The sequence below is a fragment of the Podarcis tiliguerta genome (assembly GCF_965153285.1).
Source record: "Podarcis tiliguerta genome assembly, chromosome: 3".
NCBI classification, from domain to species: Eukaryota; Metazoa; Chordata; class Lepidosauria; order Squamata; family Lacertidae; genus Podarcis; species Podarcis tiliguerta.
In genome coordinates, this window is record NC_139536.1 from 67251950 (window position 1) to 67267327 (window position 15378).

The 15378-nt window shown below is 42.6% G+C and overlaps 1 protein-coding gene and 1 long non-coding RNA gene across 4 annotated transcripts; one reads left to right on the forward strand and one right to left on the reverse strand.

The window, feature by feature from the left end:
* Positions 1 to 1694: 1694 nt before the first annotated feature.
* On the forward strand, positions 1695 to 15023 carry TRAPPC3L (trafficking protein particle complex subunit 3L). Of its 3 annotated transcripts, none has more exons than XM_083433749.1 (6): positions 1695 to 2513; positions 7652 to 7699; positions 8158 to 8255; positions 10368 to 10467; positions 12819 to 12998; positions 14333 to 15023. In XM_083433749.1, the coding sequence occupies exons 1-6, from the start codon at positions 2472 to 2474 to the stop codon at positions 14450 to 14452; spliced, it is 588 nt and encodes a 195-aa protein (XP_083289875.1). In that variant the 5' UTR covers positions 1695 to 2471; the 3' UTR covers positions 14453 to 15023. The 3 variants fall into 3 exon arrangements, with proteins under 3 accessions (XP_083289875.1, XP_083289876.1, XP_083289874.1); XM_083433748.1 differs by lacking the exon at positions 1695 to 2513 and adding an exon at positions 5341 to 5497; XM_083433750.1 differs by lacking the exon at positions 7652 to 7699 and having other exon boundaries at positions 1840 to 2513.
* On the reverse strand, positions 9709 to 14426 carry LOC310674501. Its single transcript, XR_014509620.1, has 3 exons — positions 14323 to 14426; positions 12407 to 12471; positions 9709 to 10441 (listed from the first exon to the last, which is right to left on the reverse strand). It is a non-coding gene; the product is annotated as an uncharacterized lncRNA (long non-coding RNA).
* Positions 15024 to 15378: the final 355 nt, after the last annotated feature.

A 15378-nucleotide genomic window follows, 5' to 3' on the forward strand; every position in this document is an offset into this window, starting at 1 on the left:
TCACTTTGAATTGTTCTTAGAAATGGGGCAGGTGCCAGCACAGCTGAGTTGTGTTCCCACTGACCAGCCCCAGTCAATGGTCTGGCGACTGTATCGTGAACTAGCTATGTGAGGCTACCCTTCGACTTGGTGCAGAAGCTCTAGCTGGTGCAGAATGAAGCAGCTAGACTGTTGATGGGGACAGGTGGCCAAAAGCATTTGACACCTCTACTGAAACATCTGCTGGCTTCCCATATGCTGTTTCAGAGTTCTTGTATTGATATACAAAGCTCTGGACAACTTGGGTCCAGGATACCTTGAAGACCTCCAGAGCCCTTATGTCCCAGCTGGTAATCAGTATCTTCTGGAGGAGCCCTGTTCGTTTCCCCTCATGTTACAGAATCCCTATTTGGGCATTTGGAATTTCTGGTTCCATGCTGTGGAATATTCCACGTACTTCCATAATAAGAGATTTGGCAGGAAGAGGAAGATTTTGGAAAAGATTTGCCCTCGGTAGAACTTGTTTCTGAGATTTTAGCTTCTCTATCCCATCGTACCACCGCATGCATTATTTAATGGTTTTTCTTTAAGCCTCAGTCATATTATGCTCCTCCATTGATTTTGTCTGAAGCAAGGATTGTTTGTTTTTTCTCCTTAAGTGAGCTTTGGAATGAGCAAAGCCTTTCCATGCTTTAATTTTTAACTTAGAAAACGCATTAGTGAAGAAATGGAGATCAAGATGACAGTGGAACATCAATACAGTTGAGATATAGGAAATTTGGACAGCCAATAATGAAAGTCTGTGTGACAGTGGTGGTGCACTGCCAGCTTGCTAAGACCATGTGATCATCAATAAGCAGATAAATTGCATCCAGCATCAAAGAGGCCATGTATGGGGGGGCAGATAGAGCAGTAATGTTTTCACTTCCTCATGTATTCATGTTATTTAAGAAGTAGATCTTGCTTGGTTTCATGTTTGTTTGCTCCCAAGAAAGTATGCATAGGATTGCAGCCTTTTGTCCTTTCAGATGTAGCAACCCCTTCCCTGCTGCTCGATCCTATTTGTATTAACTCAGAGGTAAGTTTCACTTTGTTTTAAGGATTTTGTTGCTAGGAAACACATAGGATCATTGTCTAAAACCCATTGAACTCAGTGGGAATTGATCACTGATTCAGCATACGCATTGGAAATCAATCATCTTGCATTTACTTACCAATCATTTATCTGCATGCATAAAAATTGTAATTTTGGATAGAAACTGAGACATAATTATTTTTAAAAATCAAGTGCACATGCTAGCCTGTGTTGCAAAAACAGGTACAAAATATGCTGTGCGATTTTATGACTGTTTACCCAGAAACATTCTACTTGGCAAATGAGCTTAGGATGACTGCGGACTACTTGTGATGCCGTAGAAGCTGTTGGCAGCTGAATGGATATAAATGAGGACCTATTAACCAGCAAATCTTTTCTGTGAACCGCCCTGAGACCTCTGGGTATAGGGCGGTATATAAATTCAATAAATTATAATAAAATAATAAAATGCAGGGGGTCATGCCATTCAACATTGCCCCAGTTTCTTCCACTTGGAGGAGGTGAACTGCTTGCTGAATAATACAGGTAGGTGGTCATCTGGCAGCAAGATGCTATGGAGTGATAATAAGGCAAGCTCACTTGCTGAGTGGGATTGTGGCTTGAAAACTGATAACACATCATTGCTGATGTCCATGGTTGAAAGCTGACCTAGGTCTAGTGGTGGACCTAAGAAAAGCTGGTAGATGATGTTAGGTAGAAGCTGGTGGAGTCTGTACTCAGAAGCCAGAGAACACAGCAAGGCTAAAGCAGGCTGATGCTTATGGTTGGAGTTCATTTTCAGAAGCCAGTGGATATTTGTGGACTGAAGCCAGGACATGGATGTGAATGAATGGAGTGTGTGTGATGAATGGATGTGTCCACTGGTGTTCTTCACAGATGTCAGCTGGCATATGTTTGTATGAGTGAATTCCCATTTGAATGCTTTTGAGATGAAATGAGTGAGCGTAGGTGTGTGATTATGATGTGTGAGAGGTGGATATTCATGAACAGACTATGGCTATGCCAAATAACCAGCTTTATATATTTCTGGCATACAGTATTTAGACTTCTGAATGTTCTGGTCTTGCTTGTCACGCAGTGAGATCAGCTATTATGCATGTGATTTGCAATCTCTCTGCTTTAATGGATCAGTTCCTGATCTGAGTCAGGTTGTTCTCTGAAGCAGGCTTGATTTCTTGCCAGATTTCTCTTGGAAGATTTGAATCGCATAAGAGGAGGAGCAGAAGAAGAAATGTGGCACCCAGAGCTCTTTTACTTTCAGAGAGTAGTAAAGGGTTGTTGTTGTTTTAATAGCCAGGATAAAGAAAGGAATCCAGTAATGGAAAAGGAAAATGCTTTTTGAAGAAGAAAGGATATAAACAGGGAATCGCATACTCTCTACTACTGCCCAGGAAAAATGTCACGGCCAGCAAACAGAAGACCAGAGAACCCCAAAATAGTAAGTCTTATTTGGACAGGTAAATGCTACCAAATATAAAACTTTCCTCTTTAAATTAATGTGCTGCTCTGTTTAATAAGAACATGTTTTGCAAGCTAGGACATATAGCTAAGAATTTCAACATGTTTAGGGATATAGAATGCATTTTCATCTTTTGTTTTGAAATGAGAACCCAGGAGGGAGCATTTTAGTTGTAAAGATTCAGAAAAGGGCAGCCAGAACCATCAAAGAACTGGAACAGCTCCCCTGGGAGGAGAGGTTACACTGTTCAACCCTTGCTAGTTTGCTTTAGGGAAAAAGCGAGTAAAGGCTTTTTCTCCCTCATTCATGATACTAGAATCCAGATTATTCAATGAAGGTAAATGGTGGGATATTCAGGACAAATGGAAATACTTATTTGCACAGTGTATAGAGATTTGCTGTCACAAGATTGGTGTTAGCCTCTTTTAATATCAAGTCATGGAGTTCTTATCATTATGTAAGGTGTTGGTGGTATATCTGTGACTGAACAGTTTAACATTCTCGTGGTTGAATTATTTAAGTTTTTTCTGTTCATAAGATGATTATATTTATTATTTCTTCTAAAACAAAGATGCTTTAAAAAGAAGGAACTACTTCACTCCATTCATGGCTGTTGGTGATGGGCACCAATTTGGATGGCTTTAAAAGAGGATTAGATAAATTTGTGGAGGGTAGGTCTATCTGTGGCTACTGGAAATGTTTCTTTCCTTTTTTTGTGGGCTTCCTATAGGCATCAGATTGGCCGCTATAGGAAACAGAATGATGTTTGGCCTGACCCATGTTCTTATTTGGGGCCCGAGAGCAATTTTCCATGCTTGTTGTAGTTATTGTGATGATTTCCAACAAGATCACATTTTTTGGAAGACCCGTGAAACCTTTGGCACCTTCTGCACTATGCATTTGAAACAGTATCTTGCCACTTTAAGCAGCCATAGCCTTCCCCCAAAGAATCCTGAGCATTGTAGTTTGTTAAGGGTGCTGAGAGTTCTTAGGAGACCCCCTTATTCACTGAGCTACAATTCTCAGAACAGTTTCAACAGCCAATCCCTCTTCTCAGATAACTCTCGGAAATCTAACTTTTTCCATAAGGTGTTGTCTGGTGCTGCTGGTACACCACATCTTTAGGAATTGGAGGAAGGGATGTTACCTTTCACTCCACATATCAGCAGTATCACATAAGCACCCCACTGTTCCTCTAAAGTAGTGGTTTTCAGGCCTTTTGGGTTGAGAAACCCTGTAATATATCATCCTACAGAACTCTTAATCCCTCTCCTTGAGCAACCTACACACCTACAAAGCCAGGGGGGGGGGGGAATCGGTGCAACAACATGCAATAATTTATTTAGCCATTACAAAAGTGCAAGAGAGGAAAGTGAAGTCCCTGAGGGTGGGACAGAATTGTACAGAATTTTACAGCAGGGCTGGCCCCCCCATGAGGAAGGTGAGGATACTGCCTCAAGGGACAGGACTCACAGGGGCAGCAGATCCTAATGAAGAACTTTATCTCTCTCCCCCCCCCCCCGCCCTTGTTCCTAACTTAGATCTTCACTCATCTCTTCTTCCCTGGTGGGGGGCAGGGTGCAATTGTGTGGTTTGCCTCAGGCGCTAAAATGTATTGGGCCAGTCCTGCTCCTGGGGAATATATTTGGAAATTAAGGATTCAACTTCAGTTGGTTAATTCATGGCTAAGTAGGAATTTGAACTCAAACCTTACAGACACAATCCATTCTCTCTCTCTCTCTCTCTCTCTCTCTCTCTGTGTGTGTGTGTGTCATTAGAGTGTTGCAGCCAGACAGAAATAGAAAATCAAGTTAAACATTCTGCCTTTCTACTTTTTTCCCCATGCTGGCACCTGTTTGTAAGCTCCTTAAAAGTTTATAATTCACTGAACTAACGGTCAGGGGTCCCTTTACCTTTACCTTTAAGATAAATTGATTTCTTAAAGGAAATGAGTTGGTTTTGTAAGATATTCTATGCTTCTCAAAGTGACATCAAAAAGACTAGACTTCAAACCTGTTCTGTGTCTATATATGAATGAGTCAGGAATATATTTTCTTCAAATGATACTGCAATTTTTGTCCATTCACCACCACCACATACAAGCACCCTTCCTTTCTCGCTCTCCTAATTCTGATCATCTATTAAAGATTTCCCTTTTTGGCCACTAGATGGCACAACAGTTAATAGCAGCGCCACCAGTTTTATTGTTCCAGAAATGAATTTCTGATCACTTGAATCAATTTCTTTCCCCAAACACTGAATACTCTTACTGAATTATAGTCCCCCAGAGGCTAATATGCAATTAACATACAGTTGAGCAAGTCTTACTTGACACCAAGGAATCAAAAGAATTGATTCCAAACATTTGACTTGCATACAATTCCAAGCTGCTTTTATTCCTTAAAAAAAGAAAGAAGTTCATATGCAGTTGCATTGTGGAGTCTAGGAGTGTAAGGCATTATATAGAAGTTTGCCAGACATAATTTCCCCCTGTGCTTGTTTGAGTCACCTCTGTGTAAATTTCAGAATGTCCACGGGCTCTGTCTATGCCGCTTAACTTAGAATAATAATAATAATAATAATCCTATAATAATTTATTATGTATACCCCGCCCATCTGGCTGTGTTTCCCCAGATACTCTCAACAGCTTCCAACAAAATATTAAAACATGAAGACCCTCAAACATTAAAAACTTCTCTGTACAGGGCTGGCTTTGGATGTCTTCTAAAAGTCAAATAGATGTTTATTTCATTGACATCTGATGGGAGGGCATTCCACAGGGCGGGTGCCACTATCGAGAAGGCCCTATGCCTTGTTTCCTGTAACCTCACTTCTCGCAGGGAGGGAACTGCCAGAAGGCCCTCGGCACTGGACCTCATGAACTTCTTTCTTTTTTTAACTGAACGATGGGGGTGGAGATGCTCCTTCAGGTATACAGGACCAAGACTCAATGGGACTTGCTTGTGAGTAGATGTGCCTAGGATTGTGCTGTACAGTGATAGTTTCCGTGGCTATTTGTGTTTGCCAGGAGCCTGCCAGGAGCATTTGGGTGTAACTACAGGTGACACTTGGGACGCGGGTGGCGCTGTGGGTTAAACCACAGAGCCTAGGACTTGCCAATCAGAAGGTTGGCGGTTCGAATCCCCGTGACGGGGTGAGCTCCCGTAGTTCGGTCCCTGCTCCTGCCAACCTAGCAGTTCGAAAGCATGTCAAAGTGCAAGTAGATAAATAGGTACCGCTCTGGCGGGAAGGTAAACGGCATTTCTGTGTGCTGCTCTGGTTCGCCACATGACCCGGAAGTTGTACGCCGGCTCCCTCGGCCAATAAAGCGAGATGAGCGCCGCAACCCCAGAGTCAGTCACGACTGGACCTAATGGTCAGGGGTCCCTTTACCTTTATCTTACAGGTGACACTTAACTGTGTCACTTGTAATATGCCATATTTTCTTTACCTTTTCCTTTACTTAATTGCAGGTATGTGACAAGGCAAGGGACTATTTTATTTTATTAGCACTGCAACCCTGGGGAGGCCATTCTACTGCGATTGCAATGAAAATCAGGACTCAGTTCTTTGCACATCACTTGCAAGGCACTGTGTTGGGATTTGTCCTCAGTTCCTGCAGAGTCGATGCGAAGCCCAGTGGGCCTCCCAAGAGTCTCATGAAAATAAAGGATATGAGATGGCTTAGCCTCCTCTACACGATGGTGGGGCTCCCTTGACAGACACATCAAGGTCGAAAGGGGTCCTTCAAGGTAGAAAGGCTGAATGCTGTGGCTATAAGCAGGGATGAGGAATCTCCAGCCTGCAAGCATATTCTGACCCACCAGTCCTCCTAGTTTGACTCACCAGTGAGGAGTGGGGCAGGTAAAGAACTGCCTTGGCTGAAATGGGCTTACAGACACCCCGATTAGCTTTTTGTTGGAGCTTGAGATGCCCCCACAATGCTATCTGCACAAAGAGCTTCTCCCTGAGGTCTTGCAACATAGTAAAGGATAGGAGGGTCCACTGAGTATTCAAGCTGTGCAACTCCCTTGCATTTCAAGGGCACAAGTGTAGGAGCCCTTTGTGAGTGCTTGGCTACTTTTCACTAAGGCTACCATCTTAGGCACACAGACTTGGATGGAGGCCCCACTGAACATGCAAGTCACTGGCAGAAATTTCCAGAGCTGTGCTGTGTGAGTTTTTGTGGTCCTGAAGTGTACTTTAAGGCTGTGGTGTGCCCTCTAGAGACTTTGTGAGCACACAGCGATTCCTGCTCTCTTCTGGTTTCATAGAAATTTCACAACATGGTGGAGTTTTGAAATGCAGTTGCTTGTTCATTGGGAGAGTGGAAAGGTGTGCTTCTGGAAGTAATAGGGAAGTAATAGTGCCACTGTATTCTGCTCTGGTCAGACCTCACCTGGAGTACTGTGTCCAGTTCTGGGCACCACAGTTCAAGAAGGACACTGACAAACTGGAACGTGTCCAGAGGAGGGCAACCAAAATGGTCAAAGGCCTGGAAACGATGCCTTATGAGGAACGGCTAAGGGAGCTGGGCATGTTTAGCCTGGAGAAGAGGAGGTTAAGGGGTGATATGATAGCCATGTTCAAATATATAAAAGGATGTCACATAGAGGAGGGAGAAAGGTTATTTTCTGCTGCTCCAGAGAAGCGGACACGGAGCAATGGATCCAAACTACAAGAAAGAAGATTCCACCTAAACATTAGGAAGAACTTCCTGACAGTAAGAGCTGTTCGACAGTGGAATTTGCTGCCAAGGAGTGTGGTGGAGTCTCCTTCTTTGGAGGTCTTTAAGCAGAGGCTTGACAACCATATGTCAGGAGTGCTCTGATGGTGTTTCCTGCTTGGCAGGGGATTGGACTCGATGGCCCTTGTGGTCTCTTCCAACTCTATGATTCTATGGAGACATTGCAAAAGAAACCATTTGTGCGTTTGTTATTACTCACCTGATTCAGTGTGAATTCTTTCCTTTCTAGTTCTAATCAGCTTTTGCATTTTATTCCATCACATTTTCCCCCTCCTCGCTTTCTATCTTTCAAACAAAGCAATTTACAGGAATGTGTGACTTTATTGTTCTCCTCCCCCCTCTCTTTTATATGCTTCTCTTTGTGTTCTAGGACTGGCATTTACCCACCGTTTCATCCTCTGCATCAGCACATCATATGGTATGCTGAAAGACTTCTGCATCTACCCTATAATATATCTCCCTGGGAAACTGGGATTTTTTGAGAGTTCGTATTGAGTATGGTCAGGGCCAGCCCAAGGCATTTTGGCACCTGAGGTCAGAAGAAGGGGTCAGAGAAGATCTACATCAGGAACAAAGGGGGAAGAAGGATAGACATTGGGATCTACTGCCCCAGTGGATCCAACCGCCTGAGGCAGTTGCCTCACCTTGCCTTGTGGATGGGCTGACCCTGGGCATGGTCAATATGGCACTGTGTTACTAGTTTTTGGACAGTGCAGGCAATTATGTAATTATGCAGCACATGCTGAGTTCATTGCCTTTTCGTTAGACAGGATATTTACAGAAAAGCTTAGGGGTGGGGTAGGATAATTTGTTTCCTCCTAATTCAGTATGTTTAATAAGCCATGACCATTGCTTTGTATCTCCCTTAATTGGCAGAGCAGAGAGCTTTTTGTACTCACTTACGGCGCTTTGGTGGCTCAGCTGTGTAAGGATTACGAAAAGGATGAAGATGTGAACAAATATTTGGACAGCATGTAAGTAGCCAGGACAGGTTCAAACACGGTTGCATATCAGCTTAGCAGGCAATGATATCCATTTAACATTGCTTTCCTCATATTGGGATCTGTCTGGGGGGGGGGGGGAATTAAATCCAGGAGATTGGTGGAACTTTTGGAGGGGCTGTTTATCCACACAAGATTTGGTTTGTTATTCCATCCCTTTCTAGGACAATTATCAAATTGCTTTTCTAGCCCCTCGAGGTCTGGCAAGATAAGTGATGGGGAATGGCACTGTAATGTATGGGATAGATGCCATTGGCTGGCATAGTCCTATAAACTTCCATGGGAAGGTTGGCTCTCAAGATGAAGCCAGTATTTTCTCAGGGAGCTTTCAACTGATGGGGATGATGATCCCCTCGATGGCCTTTTTGACAGCAGGTTAAGGTTACCAGATTTTTTTCAATGAATCCGGGGACACTTTTCAACTTCAATAGGAATGATAGGATTTTGTCAGGGGATTGATTTGTAAATCCAGGGACTGTCCCCGGGAAACGGGGATGTCTGGTAACCTAACAGCAGGTTCTGCAGCTACAAGTGGGACTTTGCTGATCCAGACATGTCTTCTTTGAGTATATTCCATTTCATCCATCTCCCAGTTCCCACCCAGTTTTGGGGTCCTTCCCCAGCCCCCCAGCAGTCAGTCAGCATGCAGTGATCACTGAGCTCATCAGCCTTCATCAGTCTCATTGTGGCAGTAGGAAAAGGCTGTATTGCAATGCTGAAATGGGCATTTAGCATCCCTGGAAATAAACAAATATTGCATGACTTTGAACTTCCGCCTACAAGAAATGTTTGTGTTATATCAATTTACTTGGCTATTATAGTCTGTTTTGGCTTTGTGTCATATGCTCTCATCCCATATTACTTAAATGCTTTCCCATTAACTGCAGTTGGTTTTCCGGTAAAGCTGATTGTGAATTGTAACTAAGATTAAGAGAGAGAGAGTTTAATGGAACTTTTCCCCGAATTCATTTAAACTTCAAATGGATCTGTTAAAAAGTTCCATTAAATACTATCTCTTCCATTTTAAATTTTAAAGCCTTTCAGGCTGGCAAAAGCAATATGTTGATTCATTCAAGTTCCTTATACTTGGGAATTCCTTGGCAGCAGCAGCTGGTAACAGTTTTATTTGGTAGGGCTGCATTTTTTAACCTTTCTGTTTTCGCCACAGTAAGACTTACACAGCACTTATTCAGGGAAGTGTGCCTTTACACGTGTGCAGAGTGCCATTGTCTCCTCTCTAAAAAAGCAACCCACCAATTATTCTTTGTACTTCTATGGACTTGATTGACTTTGTCCCACCCAGCAGCTGCTGCAGCTTTTTCTGAGTGAACGCAGGAAAATGGTTAATACCAAGCTTACTGCAAAATATACACAAGCCACACACTATTTCTCTTCCCATTTTTTTAAAAAAATAAGTGCAAAATGATTAAGTAAAAACAGATATTTATAATAGAAAAATGTTCATTGTTGCTTGCTTGCTTGCTTGCTCTCTTTCTCTCTATGAAGGTCACAAAACAAATGTTAAACCAGGCTTCCTCAAACTCAGCCCCCCAGATGTTTTGAGACTACAGTTCCCATCATCCCTGACCACTGATCCTGCTAGCTAGGGATCATGGGAGTTGTAGGCCAAAAACATCTGGAGGGCCGAGTTTGAGGAAGCCTGTGTTAAACTAACAAACAAAAATGGATTCAAAGTAGAAAACACTCCCTGTTGTTTCTCTGGCCTTCAGGGAAACAGCTCCAACCGTGCTCAGAACCAGTGTATGATTATGGTGGCTAATGTTGTTCTTGAAGCAGTCCTAACTCCACTCATTTTTTCTGTAGTGGCTGTACCGGATAGGCCTAAATAACAACAGAATTAACAAGAGCTTTCTTACTAGGGCTGCCTTTCCAGCAACCCAATCAGTCACATGGTTTTTCTGCTTAGAGACACATGGGAGGGACCTTGTCAGCAGGGCTATGGGAGCATCTGAGTGATTCAGAGAGTTGGTTGGCTAGAGATCAGGAAATTGACCAAAAATGCCTCTGTAAGTTCAAAGAAGTATCAAATGTGCACGACTGACTTTTTGTTCTCTCTTTCATCAGGGGGTATAACATTGGCATCAGGTTAGTTGAAGACTTCTTGGCTCGCTCCTCTGTGAAGAAGTGCCGGAGTTATTCTGAAACGACAGATATAATTGCACAGGTATGCACAGGTGCTGCCTCGACGAGGCAAGGCTATGTCCAAGTGTCCCTTTCTTAGTGAGGATGATCACAAGAATGATCTCAATTTTGGGGGGAGGGATCCAGTTTCCAGGCATTGGCTGGTTGGGCAGGACAGAAGCACGCATCCACCCAATCCATCCACCACACACACACACACACACAAACCCGTAACCCACAGTGCAAAAGAGGGTTTGATTTGCAGTATTAGTGCCTTATGTAAATGGAGGTACCATGCTGGGTTGTTGTTTTTTACTATAATAATGCCTACTAATAAAATCCTATTAGCTGCCATGGGTTTTGAGGAAAGAAAATAGCTCATGTTTCCCTTGTAAAATCACAACACGGAGTTGGATGGAAACATTTAATGAAACTGGGTGGTATTTTCAAGAAGATAGCACAGCAGAGAAAGGAGCAGCAAAGGTATAATGAAGGGCTCTTTGCTTAAATTTCTGAAAATGGCACTGCAATAGTGGCACAATCAGAATCAATTTGTTGCTTCAAAGGGGCAAGCAAGGGAACTAATAAAAAGCAAATAATGTTACATAGATATGGATAGAAAAGTGCACAAAGCCAACTTGTTCCTGCAGTGCTTTAATGCTTTCATTTACTTATTTTAATAAAGTATAAGTAAACTGTTTCTTGGGTTTTTTTATTCAGTGGTGGAAATTTCACAAGTACTCTACTCCCATAGTAACATACTATCCATATTTATAGTTTTAGTTAAAGGTCTAAAGCCTGTTTCTGGTTTTTGTTGAAGTGGGGGAGGGGGTGCCAGGCTCAGCTGCTTTATTTCTAGTAGTCCCATTTTGCAATCAAACTGAAAGGTACCCAATCACCAGTGTGTTGGTTTGGTTTAGTTAAAAAGATAAATAGATACGGTTTAATAATAAAAAAAGAATTCCCTGGATGCCTAGATTCAGGTTTGGAGCAAGTTCTATTTGGTGAGAGAGCCCCAGCAAAGATTTAAAACATACAGCCAAAGCAAAGCATGGAAATATAGGTTGTTAGACCTTTAAAATATCCCCTTCTAAGTTGCTTCCAAAATTCTCCACTTCCCTTAGCATAGAAAGAGACTACACATTTGGTAAGTGAAAAATGGTTTGCTTACAAGCTCTTCAAAGGTCAGATTTGTGTGATTATCCATACAGCAGCAAGAAAAGACAGGCAGTATAACCTTGGTTCCAAAATGGTGTCTGTTCCTAAATTATTTGTATAGAAACACAATGATAACTTGGTTCAGCCATGCAGTCCAAACTTGAGCATCCAGCTTAAACCTCCTTACTGGTAGGTAGTGCTATTTTTCTAGAAAAAGAGGTGCTGAAACTCAACATGAATACCTCCCTTGTTCTTAAAGAATGACAGTGGCGCTCTATATTCATTTAGTACCCCTACTGCAGATTGGAATGCAATCCAGGCCTACAATGGGCACAATCTTTCCCATCTTATTATGGTTATGAAAATGAGGTGATAAGCCCGTACAGTGGTGCCTCGCAAGACGAAAAGAATCCGTTCTGCAGGTCTTTTCGTCTTGCGGTTTTTTCGTCTTGCGAAGCAAGCCCATTGACGGAGTAGCGCTATTAGCGCTATTGGCTAAAAAAGGGCTAAAAACGGCTTTTTAACACTTGGGAGATTAGCGGTTTTGCTGCTAAAATGCTTTTAGCAGCTTAGCGATTCAAAATAAGGGGTTTTGGAGTGGAAAAAAAATTCAAATTTTTTCGTCATTTTTCGTCTTGCGAAGCAAGCCCATAGGGAAATTCGTCTTGCGAAGTGCCTCTGCAAACGGAAAACCCTTTCGTCTTGCGGGTTTTCCGTCTTGCGAGGCATTCGTCTTGCGGGGCACCACTGTATAAAGTCATAAGATGCCCAGTGTGAAACTGAGCACGCTGTAAGCAAAAAACAAATAAACCATTTTTACATACCTGTTAACTGATATAAAACTGATGTAGGTTTGGAGGAGAAGGAAAGGGGCCGTGTAATCAAGTGACTGCCAAAAGCGAAATCAATTGTAGTGATCATATATCCATCAAATGCAGGAGATCAATTTTTGCATTTGAAATTTGTGAAAACTCTTCTACAGTTAAGTAGATTTCAAACCTGATTTCTTGCTGACTACAAACAAATGTTCATCTGGGCTTGTCGTAAGCCAGGAAACGAAACCTATCATTTCTGGCTAATAGTCAGGGATGGTGGGAATTGTAGTCAAGCAGCATGTGGAAGGCCACAGGTCCCCCATCCCTGTCTTAAGCTAACAAACTTTCCTTTGGTAACCATTTCCATCTGAAAACTTGGAGACAGTATTGATGGGATGCATGTTCTCCTCTCCATTTCCAGGTTGCTTTTAAGATGTATCTGGGTGTTGTGCCAACTGTGACTTGCAGTAATTCCACACGGTTCTCCCTCATTCTGGACAAGAACCCCTTGGTGGACTTTTTGGAAGAGCTGCCGGCGGGGAGATCTTCACTTTGCTATTGCAGTCTCTTGTGTGGTGCCATAAGAGGTGCTCTAGAAATGGTAAGCAGCCGACAGCTGCTTTGGCCTCCTCTGCTGCTGTTGTAATTATTAAAACTAATAGGGCTCATCCACACTTCTGCTTATCCCATGCCCAGAAAGCATGGGTCTGAGTGGTTTTCCCCTTGAACAGTTCCTTTTCCACGAAAACCCATTCTTTAGTGCTAAATTGGAGCAAACGTCAATCTGGAGAAAATACAAATTGCCCTTTGCTCCAAAACAGCACTAAAGAGCAGCTTTCCCTAGGGGAAAGCAGCGGAGCAAGAGGGGGGTAAACTGTTAGTTACTTGCCACCCAAAAGGTCTCCAGGTGAGTTACATTTAAAATATACACCCACCCAAACAAACACCCACCTACATTCTATCATAAGGGGTGGCATCTGAACCTGTCACGTGGCAGCAATGCAAGCCCTGGCTGACCCTTGTAAGAAGGGCAGAGCTACATTGCAGTAATTGTCTTACCCTTGGGGAGGGCATTAGGAAATGAAACTGGCCCCAAGGGAAAGCCGCAGCTGCCAGGATCTGCACAAATCTGAAAGCGAAAGCCGGAGAAAACAGAACTGTGTTCGCTGTGTTTTCCCAACCAGTTGTTTTGTGGAAGCTACATTGTGCTGCTTTAAAAAAAAAAAGTCTGCTTATTTAGATAAGTGCTAATGGACTTGTGTGCAGCTGTGTCAGTTAATGCATTTTTCTTTTAAAAAAAGAAATAAAAAAGCAGGCTAGCTGTGCCCTTCTGTACAGAAAAGGGGAAGGTCACAATCTCAAAGAATGGGCACATCTACATTTGGGGGTCACTTTTCAGTAGAATTGACCTGAGCCTTGGAAAGCACATAGAGCTGAAAGGGGAAAGACTGTCACTCTACAGAATTTCACTTTGGGCTGTATCTGCTCTTCAGCCCCTCATGGCTAAGCAGGAAGTATGTGAGGGGCTCAGAGGCTTCGTGGGCACCAGGCAAAGACCACAAGTGAATCACAGCATTCACAGGCACCATATTGGCAGCCCCTGGCCCCCGTGTTTCAAGGTGTCTTTTGCACAAAGAAAACACCTTTTCATTTCCCTTTTCAATCTTGCTGTAGCTTTAAAATAAGTTTGAGCTGTTGTGTTTTATTCTCCGCTCTTTGTTTTTGACCTTTGTCAAGGTTTGTCAGCATTTCATTCTGCATTACATTTTATTACGCTTTTAATCGGCTGTTGTTGTTTTAAACTTGTTTGTTTTTATTCTATAAGCCCCACCCACCCATTATAGTGCACCCTCTTAAAAAAAAATTTAAAACCCTACAATGTGGAACAACGATAAGTTTTCTTTCACTTACTTAGCCAAACTTACTTATTTTCAGATACATCTGGCTGCTGAAGTTACTTTCATCCAAGACACTCTGAAGGGGGATGATGTGACAGAAATTGGAATTGCATTCTTAAAGAAGATTGAAACCAGGAAACACAAAAGAAATAAGTGAAGCCGTATCTGAAGTCACTATGTGTGGACAGTTAATATTTTTGACCCTCTGTACCTGCCTAGAAAGATATTATTCCTGATCCAGAAAAGGCATTCGATACAGAACCGTGGTGTGGATGGTGCCACCTCTGGATCAGGCCCAGCACTCCCAAATGTTTGCTATGTGGGGCATGAGCTCTGCACCAACCCACAACCCAACGTGGACATGAATGGTGCATGGTTCTCCCTCCTGGCTCAACTGCAGATGAGTCCAGGGTGTCTTGAGGGAATGGCTGCCTCTCCTGCATGCTTAGGTCATCCTGCTCTACATTCTTCAGCCAGGTAAAGTTAGATGGGTGGCTATGAGGCACAGGAACTGACTTAGCGGTGGCACACTCACTGTGGAACTCCCTGCTTCAGAAGGCTTCGCAGCCTAGCTATTTCAGGCTTAAAGAGACTCATCAATGTAGTACTTGTTAGAAGTGTGGGCAAGATTTCTTTTTATTCTTCTGAAGGAGTTGACTATTTCCCCAGAGTGTCTGGGGAAGCCTAGCCAGATCAGCGGGTATAAATAATAAATTATTATTATTATTGGTCCATCTCTTCTTATTCTAGGAATTTCTGGTTCCCTGGTGCTACTATTTTAGTATTTTAGTCATCTGTTTCTCATCATCAACAATAGTGTTGATGAACAGAATGAACCATCAATTTGTCCCTTGGCACCGGGACATTCCCAGGAGAACTGAAGGAGGCAGTGGTGAGCCCAGCTTCGGCTGGGGAGGGCGGGATATAAATAAAAATTTTTATTATTATTATTATTATTATTATTATTATTATTATTATTTTGACAGAGCAGAAATATACATATACATATACATACGCATATATATTCACTACTGCTGCTTCTGTGCCTTTGATGTTGCCTTCCTTATAATTTCTCAGCTGTTT